This window comes from Microtus ochrogaster, chromosome 4 (assembly GCF_000317375.1).
Source record: "Microtus ochrogaster isolate Prairie Vole_2 chromosome 4, MicOch1.0, whole genome shotgun sequence".
Taxonomy (NCBI): Eukaryota; Metazoa; Chordata; class Mammalia; order Rodentia; family Cricetidae; genus Microtus; species Microtus ochrogaster.
Genome location: NC_022011.1, coordinates 16,080,125 through 16,089,309, shown reverse-complemented (window position 1 = coordinate 16,089,309; position 9,185 = coordinate 16,080,125). Strand labels below are relative to the sequence as shown.

At 42.8% G+C, this 9,185-nt stretch overlaps 1 protein-coding gene across 1 annotated transcript in view; it reads right to left on the bottom strand.

Annotated features, from left to right (window-relative positions):
* The window catches only part of Cfdp1 (craniofacial development protein 1), a 90,389-nt gene that overhangs the window by 73,110 nt on the left and 8,094 nt on the right, over nucleotides 1–9,185 (bottom strand). The window contains exons 2-4 of the mRNA XM_005345646.2: nucleotides 7,292–7,409; nucleotides 3,702–3,912; nucleotides 1,723–1,850 (exon numbers count right to left, since the gene is read on the bottom strand). Of these exons, the coding sequence (XP_005345703.1) occupies nucleotides 1,723–1,850; nucleotides 3,702–3,912; nucleotides 7,292–7,409 (457 nt within the window). The remainder of the gene's footprint in view (nucleotides 1–1,722; nucleotides 1,851–3,701; nucleotides 3,913–7,291; nucleotides 7,410–9,185) is intronic.

The following is a 9,185-nucleotide window of genomic DNA, read 5'->3' as shown; positions in this document are numbered from 1 at the left end:
GGCCTCGAACTCACAGAGATCCGCCTGCCTCTGCCTCCCGAGTGCTGGGATTAAAGGCGTGCGCCATCACCGCCCGGCACATCCAAACTCTTAAAAGACTAAACCTACTATTTAATCTTGACTGTGTAAGAACAATTAGGAAGAGTATCAATGGAATAAATGAGGCCTAAAAGCACCATACACATATCTACTCGAAATATGGGCTGCAAAACTGCCTGTTATTGGTGAAAAATGAGAAAATCTTAAAAACCAAAAGCCACTGTGAGCACGGAGATGCCTGTTGCACGTATCACATTATTGATACTTAGCCATTAGAATCATCCATTATGAAGACCAGAGACCAGCTAGAAGTAAACTGAGTCACTTGTGCCAAAGTCAGCCAAGCCTGGCAAACCCCACAGTGAGAAGAAAGCCAACTGCCACAAGTGTCCTCTGGCCTCCACACGCGTGCTGTGACATGAATGAGACAGACAGAACACGAAAAGCGGAGACTCTGGGGGACAGAATGTGAACCATGTGGGTGCTCACTGCAATACTATTCTTGCAACACTGCCCTAAGTACATTTCACAAAAGAAAATGTTCTCAAGACAGGTTTTTAAACCTGTGGATTTGGTACTACAGAGAAGGCTCAGAAGTTAAAAGCATAGACTGCTCTTCCAGAGCCCTGGGCTCTATTGCCGGCACCCACATGGTGGTTTACAACCATCTGTAGCTCCAGTTGCAGGGGAACTGACTCCCTCTTCTGACCTCTGCAGACACCAGGCATGCACATGGGGCACAGACACACATACAGGCAAAAGAACCCCCCACACAAAATAATTAAAGAGGAATAAATAAAGTAAGTTTTGCTGGACACAGTAGCTTACGCTGTATGTGTCAGCACTCAGGAGGCTGAGGAAAATGGAACATAGTCATTTCAGCCACCTTGAACTACAGTGACTTCCAGGACAGTATGGACTACAGTGAGACCCAGTCTAAAGAAACTTTAAATGTTGTGCTCTGTACTACTTATAAAACTGAAAATAAAGGTCACACAGTGTTGGCACACGCCTTTAATCCCAGCACTCGGCCAGCGGCGGAGGTAGGTAGATCTCTGTGAGTTCAAGGTCAGCCTGGTCTACAAGAGCTAGTTCTAGGACAGGCTCCAAAGCTATAGAGAAACCCTGTCTCAAAAAGAAAAAAAAAACCCTGAAAATGTAAAACTTCACTTTGCAAAATGTTATTTTCACTGGATAAATACAGGCGATGCTGTATGTTAGTGGGTTATATATCACAGATCAACCAAATATACACAAAAACCATTTAGGGGGAAATCCATCCGTAAAGACATGTATACATATTGTTCCTGTCTCTAGTCCCTACCACACTGTGCTATCTTCATGGCATTTACATTGTATCAAGTATTACAAATCGGATATTGAATGTATAGCAGAGGTTGCACATAGGTTATATGCTGACACTATGTAATTTAATATATGGAACTTAAGAATCTGAGGAGTCGCCAGGTGGGAGTGCACGCCTTTAACCCCAGCACTTGAGAAGCAAAGGCAAGTGGATCTCTGGGAGTATGAGGTTAGCATGGTCTACAGAATGAGTTCTAGGACATCCAGGGCTACATGGAGAAACTCTGTCTCAAAAAAACAAAAAGAGAAAAAAAAAAAAAGGAAAAGAAAAAATGCCCCTTGTAAAATACAGTTTCAAAGCTGTGGAAAGCCTCTTACCTCACTTCCTCACCAGCAAAGTCAAACACCTTGGTGATCTTCACTTTTTCTGACTCTTTAGGTTTCTCCAGCTCTTCTGCTTTGACCAACAACTTATTTGAGCTAGTCTCTTCAGTCTCCTCTGCTGCCTAAATAAAGAGTAAGAAACAGAATCAGGCCTGTGGTGATGCACACAGGAGGCAGAGACTTGAGGATCACTACTAATTTAAAGCCATCCCGGTCTACATAGTGAGTTCCAGGCCAGTTAGGGCTACACAGTGAGACCTAGTCTCAAAAATGAACAATTCAGGTTTACCAAGGTTTAAGACTAAAAAAAAACTGTCTGAACATGCTGTTTAGGGTTATTCTCCTATGTTTCATTTTCAATCAGTTAAAAATAACTGGAAAGCCTGGAGAGATGGCTCAATGGTTGAGAGCACTGAATGCTCTTCCAGAGGACCAGGTTAAATTTTCAGAAGCCATAAGGTAGCTCCCAATCACCTATAACTCCAGTTCCCCAAAAACAAAAAACCCTGATGCCCTCTTCTGGCAACTATGGGTACTACATGCATGTGGTGCATAGACATACATGCAAGTAAATCACCTATACACATAAAATGAAATAACATAGACTTATTGGAAAGGTTGGGAAGATGACTCAGCAGTTAAGTTTTTGCAAAGGTAGGGTAGTGGTGGCGCACGCCTTTAATCCCAGCACTCTGGAGGCAGAGGCAGTTGGATCTGTGAGTTCAAAGCCAGCTGGTCTAAAGAGTGAGTTCTAGAACAACCAGGGCTACACATAAACCCTGTCTCAAAAAAAAAAAAAAAAAGACTTTTTGCAGAAGACCCAGCTCAGTTCTTAGCACCCAAGTCAGGCAACTCATACCTGCCTATAACCCCAGCTCTAGCCTTTGGCCAACGTGGGCACCTGAACTTATATGCACATACTCATACATAGGCACACAGACATAAACTCATAATTAAAAACAACAGCAAATAAATCTTTTTAAAAATTTATTTTTATTTAGGTATATACATGTATCCAGGTATATATACATGTATAAGCCACAGGCATACAGATGCTTTGGGAGGCCAGAGGAGGGCATTGAATTCCCTGGAGCCAGAGTTACAGGCATCTGTCAACTACCTGCTATGGTGCTGAGAACTGAACTCAGGGCCTCTGGAAGAGCGCAAAGTGCTCTTAACCACTGAGCCATCTCTCCAGCCCAATAAATAAATCTTTAAAAAAAAAGTTTGTTAGAGGGCCGGGCGGTGGTGGCGCACGCCTTTAATCCCAGCACTCGGGAGGCAGAGGCAGGTGGATCTCTGTGAGTTCGAGGCCAGCCTGGTCTACAAGAGCTAGTTCCAGGACAGGAACCAAAAAGCTACAGAGAAACCCTGTCTCGAAAAATTTAAAAAAAAAAAAAAAAAAAGTTTGTTAGAGGGGGCTGGAGAGATGGCTCAGTGGTTAAGAGCATTGCCTGCTCTTCCAAAGGTCCTGAGTTCAATTCCCAGCAACCACATGGTGGCTCACAATCATCTGCAAAGAGGTCTGGTGCCCTCTTCTGGCCTTCAGGCATACAGACAGAATATTGTATACATAATAAATAAACATTAAAAAAAAAGTTTGCTAAAAATGTATGTCATTAGAACAGCTCATTCTTCCTGTTGCTAAGGCATGCTTTGCTTTTCACTTAGTAAGGTCACTATCAAAAGCATTTAGCTGGCTTTCTGTTTGAGATTCAAATCTCAGTCAGTTCATAAATTTAAAAAAAAAATGGAGTTCAGGTGGTGGTGGTGGTGCATGCCTTTAGTCCCAGCACTTGGGAGTCAGAGGCAGGTGGATCTCTGTGAGTTCGAGACCAGCCTGATCTACAGAGCAAGTTCTAGGACAGCTAGGGCTACACAGAGAAACCCTGTCTCGAAAAACAAAAACGAAGCTCCTGTGGAACTGAGGGTGTTTCTAGAGAGGTATTTATCACGCCAGTCTCTCAGCTTACCTTAACTTGTGAGCTTGGAGCTGCTTTTGCTTTTGGTCCCACATCATTAAGGAAGCTGGCCCATAATTCATCTTCCTTCTTCTTCCTTGCATTCTCAGACCCAAGGCCTCCGTCTTGGTCCTCTTCATCTTCCTCACTGCTACTACCTCCGGATTCTTCCTTGCCGTCCTCCTCTTCGTCTTCTAACAAGAGGCCACTCTGTTTTCTCTTTCTAATCACCAGTAGCCATCCAGAAAAAGGAAGACAAAACAAAATGCAAAATTATTCATTCTTTCATCAATCCTTAGACCACCTTACACACTGGAGAGTTTAAATCTGTAAATTTCTAGTAACATAATAGAAGACAGAGTAGGCAAACAGATTTAAAACTATTTATTTAAAACTATTTATTCAGTTACTTAATGTCTGTGTGTTCCTGAGTGTTATGTATGTGCACCAAATGGCACACAAGAGCCTGTGGAGGCCAACAGATGTTAAATCACCTAGGACTAAGGTTACAGGCAGTTGCAAGCCTCCATGTAGATGCTGACAACTGAACCTAGTTCCTCTGCTAGAGCAGTAACTGTTCCTAACCTCTGAACCAACTCTCCAGCCCTGACTTAGTTTTTTCATTGTTCGTTTTTCCAAAAAGGGTTTCTCTGTGTAGCCCTGGATGTCCTGGAACTTGCTCTGTAGACTTGGCTGGCCTTGAACTCAGTCAGAGATCCACCTGCCTCTGGAGTGCTAGGATTAAAGGCATGTACCACCACAGCAGGGCTAATTTTTTTAAGTATATTTATTCATCAACAATAGTACAATTAAGAATTATATCATACAGTGGAAAGATACCCACAAGTTTCTCCATGCTTTCAAATTTTTGGCATGTTACCCTTTGAGATTCAGGAACAATAAATTAATATCCCAATATTCTCAGGGTTTTAAAATCATATTTTAAACATATTTCTAATAATCCTCACAGTCTATAATTTGAATAACTGTAATTCTTATTTAAAAAATAAAATACATTGAGTCTAGTATTGCTTACAAAGTTTAACTATATCCTGCAGGAATATTTAATGAAAATTTAAATTTCAGGCCTCCCAGTAATATGGGATCACACATGGATACTGCCCGTGTAAGGACTTATTTGTATTGCAAATGTGTTGTACCTGAAGGATTTACATGACATACACTGTAAGCATACGGTGTGTGCAAACTCTTTAGTAAGTACTGTCTTTTTATTACTCCCCATTTCTATCTAATAAAGGGGGCGTTGACTGGAAGGATGTCTCAGTGGTTAAGAACACTGGCTGTTCTTCCAGAGGTCCTGAGTTCAATTCCCAGCAACCACATGGTGGCTCACAAACATCTGTAAAGAGATTTGGCGCCCTCCTCTGGCAAGCAGACATATGTGCAGACAGAACACTATACATAATGAATGAATGATGAGTAAAGAGAACTGCTGAGCTCACTAGAACCTTAAATTTAGTAAGGTTAGTATGCCAAAACTGTTATTTTCACTAAGAAAACACCCGAGGCAGGTATGGTGGTGCACGCCTTCAATCTGAACACTCAAGGAAACACGTGTAGGCTTGAATATTTCTATGCATGGGAAGCCAGGTTGATCTACATAGTGAGTTCCAGACCAGCCAAGCTACACAGTGAGAGCATGTCTCAAAAACAAAACAAACAGGCAGACAAACAAATGAAATAAAAAGCCCAACAACTAAAAAGAGATAAAAAGAAAAATACCTAAGATCACCTCATGAGATTAATCTGTTCAGAAAAAAAGTTCTATAAACATATGTGCGAAGTAATTTTTTATTTCTGAAAGCCGCTCAGCTCGGAGAACAAAGTCTACTGACTCTCAAATTTACTTGCATCATTTTCTTCCAAACACTGAAAAATACAGCAGTTTCATGCCACCCTCAAAAACAACACAAGTTCAAATACAGAAAAAGAGAACTGGGCCCAAGACTTTAATCAGTACATGTTTTTACTATTTTGACTTTGAGAACATCATATAGTTCAATGTTCATTTTCTTCCTTTCATAAACTGCAATCTGCTTTTTGCTTCAATGCAAGACAGAAACAATAGTGACAGAAAGAGCCCTAAGAAGAGGCCTCCATCTGACGTATGTCCTGAGACTTCCCTGGTTTGGGCTAGGGCTGCATTTCAGAACATGGCTCGTGGACAATCAGCGGGGAATAATTCAATTTACATAGCCTTAGATCAAAAGAATTCAACACCTTCAAATATGACTTACAAAAATCCTTGAGCCAGTACTAATGTTCTACCAATGTTTTCTGCAACCTTTTGCTGTAGCAAAGGCCCTGCAATCTCACTGCTCCTCAATGAGGGGATGCTCAAGTCACATCAGGACTATTCAAAAGCATGAACTACAGTCACTCAAAGGAAATACGTCTAGGACTGCCATGGTGCCCTTTACCATCACAGACTCAGTGAGAATTGTCACAGCGGTGCCTGTCTGGAATTACACTCCTGTTCAGAGGACTGAGACAAGAGACTCAAGAATGGCCCAGCCTGAGCAACACAATGATACCTGTCCAAGAGAGTGAGAGGTGGCATGGTATCAGTGTGCTATGCCTTTTATTCTAATTTTTAGATAAAGAGAGCAGGAAATAGAGCCCCATGCCAAGTGTGACAGTATCTAAGCTAACAGCTTCTCAGGTAGGAAGAGAGGATTGTAGCACAGGATTGCTTTAACCACATGCACATTTTACCTAGCTATTTTTTAAACTATTTTTAAAAAATTATTTTTAAACTAGTTGAAGGCCGAGATTTTTTTTAACGATTTTATTTATTTTTATTTTATGTGCATTGGTGTTTTGCCTGGTATGTCTGTGTGTCAGATCCCTTGGAACTGGAGTTATAGACAGCTGTGAGCTGCCATGCGGATGCTCGGGGTTGAATTCCAGTACTCTAGTAGAGCACCAGCGCTCTTAACCGCTGAGCCATTTCTCCAGCCCATTTTGTTTTTGTTGACAGGCTTTACCTGTGTAGCACTGGTTATCCTGGAATTCTCATTCTGTAGACCAGGCTAGCCTTGAACTTATAAAGATATACCTGCCTTTCCCTCCCAAGGGCTGGAATTAAAAGCGTGCATCACCAACTCCCAAATGAAGGCCCAGATTTTAATTTTAGACTATCAGTAAATATTTCCCTCATACAGAAAGGTGTTAGAAACACTGGCAACTGATGGGTAGCAGTGGCACACGCCTTTAATCTCAGTGCTCGGGAGGCACAAGCAGCATCTCTGTGAGTTCGAGGCCAGCCTGGTCTACAAACCAAGTTCCAAGATAGTCAGGAGTATTACATAGAGAAACCCTGTCTTGAAAGATCAAACAAACAAAAAATAACCCCCCTACAAACACACACACTGTGGTGGTTCATGCCTACAATCCCTACAATCCAGGAAGTTGAAGCTGGAGGCTAGCCTAGGCTGCACAGTGAGTCCCGGGACAGCCTGTGCTACAGCACATACACACAAACAATAAATGTGAAAAGACAGACAGACAGACATCTATCATGAGAGCAATCTCAGCAATAAAGATAGCTCTTATTGTCAGGGCCGTGAGGGCAGCATCACCTGGCTGGAATGCTCTGTGTCTTCCTTCTTTTCCCTTTGGTTTTCTCAGCCTGCTCGTCACCATCCACTTCATCCTCCTTCACTAACTCGTTGACATCATCTTCACTGTACTCTCCACCTGGAACCATACAATAGGGCGGTCAGACAGCTGGAACGAGAACGAAGATTTCATAAAACATTAGGAACAAAGTCTGACCAGGCATGCGCGGGAGGTGGAGGCAGGAGACTCAGAAGTTCAAACTTTTTCTCAGTTACACTGTGGGGTTGAAGTCAGCCTGAGCTACATGAGTCCTTGTCTCAAAAACAAACAAACAAGCAACAAAATCTCCAAAACAGCAGCAACAGGAAAACAAATCAAAAGCTTTAGCCCAGCCGGGCGGTGGTGGCGCACGCCTTTAATCCCAGCACTCGGGAGGCAGAGGCAGGCGGATCTCTGTGAGTTCGAGACAGCCTGATCTACAGAGCTAGTGCCAGGACAGGCTCCACAGAGAAACCCTGTCTCGAAAAACCAAAAAAAAAAAAAAAAAAAAAAAAAAAGCTTTAGCCCTCTTTTAGGATAAATATTTCTGAGCAGGGCATGGTGGCACATGCCTCTAATCCCAGAACTCTGGAGGCAGAGGCAAGCAGATAGCTCCAAGCCAGCCAGGACTATAGAGTGAGTTCCAGTAAGAACTACACAAAGAAACCCTATCTTGGGGGGGAAAAAAACGTCACTGGTGTCCAAGATTACAAGTCTGAACGAATAGAGAAAGGAAAGAAGGAAGGAAAGAAAGATGCAGGATCTATGTCACTACAGTAGCAGTGAACATCACTGAAATTCAAGTAGTATTTTTATATAACTTTAATATAAAGGGTTTCCTAGAGGGGTTAAAAAAACTAGCTTATTCCAGGCAAGTAAAACAAAAGGTGGAAATCAGGGCACCAGCAGTACCAGAACATCAGGACTTAGCTAATAGGTCATATTAAGAGCTGAGTAGGGTGATGCATTTGAATTGAGGCCAGCCCAATACAGCATGTAGGCCAGCCAGGGCTTTGTAGTAAGACCCTGCTTCAAAACAAAACAAGAACAGGTCATATTAATGGACTGAGCTAGGTAGGTAGGTCAATGCCACAGCACCTGCCCATTAAAAAAGGCAGGTGGCAGGATGGCGAACACTAGACCTACAGACAGCAAAGCTCAGAAGCAACAGACTTTGCTCAAAGATCCAGAGCCCCCAAAGCATGGTGGCAAAAGCTAGTTTGGAACTCAAGGAGGCCAGACGGGACTGGCTATGAGTATTTAATATAAAAACAATAGCAAGGAGCTGGACATGGTGGGGCACACCTTTAATTCCAGCACTTGGGAGGCAGAGGCAGGAGGATCTCTGTGAGTTGGAGGTCAGCTTGGTCTACAGAGTGAGTTCTAGGATAGCCAGGGCTACACAAAGAAACTCTGTCTCAAAAAAAACAAAACAAGACAGAAAAGAAGAGGGGCAGTGGTGGCGCACACCTTTAATCCCAGCACTTGAGAAGCAGAGGCAGGCAGATCTTTGTGAATCTGAGACCAGCCTGGTCTACAACAGCTAGTTCCAGGACAGGCTCCAAAGCTACAAAAAAACTCTGTCTTAGGGGGAAAAAAAAGAAAAGAAAAAAGGCTTTAAAAAAAATAATTTCTGCCGGGCGGTGGTGGCACATGCCTTTAATCCCAGCACTCGGGAGGCAGAGGCAGGTGGATCTATGTGAGTTTGAGACCAGCCTGGTCTACAGAGCTAGTTCCAGGACAGGCTCCAAAGCCACAGAGAAACCCTGTCTCGAAAAACCAAAAATAATAATAATAATAATAATAGGCCGGGCGGTGGTGGCGCACGCCTTTAATCCCAGCACTTGGGAGGCAGAGGCAGGCGGATCTCTGTGA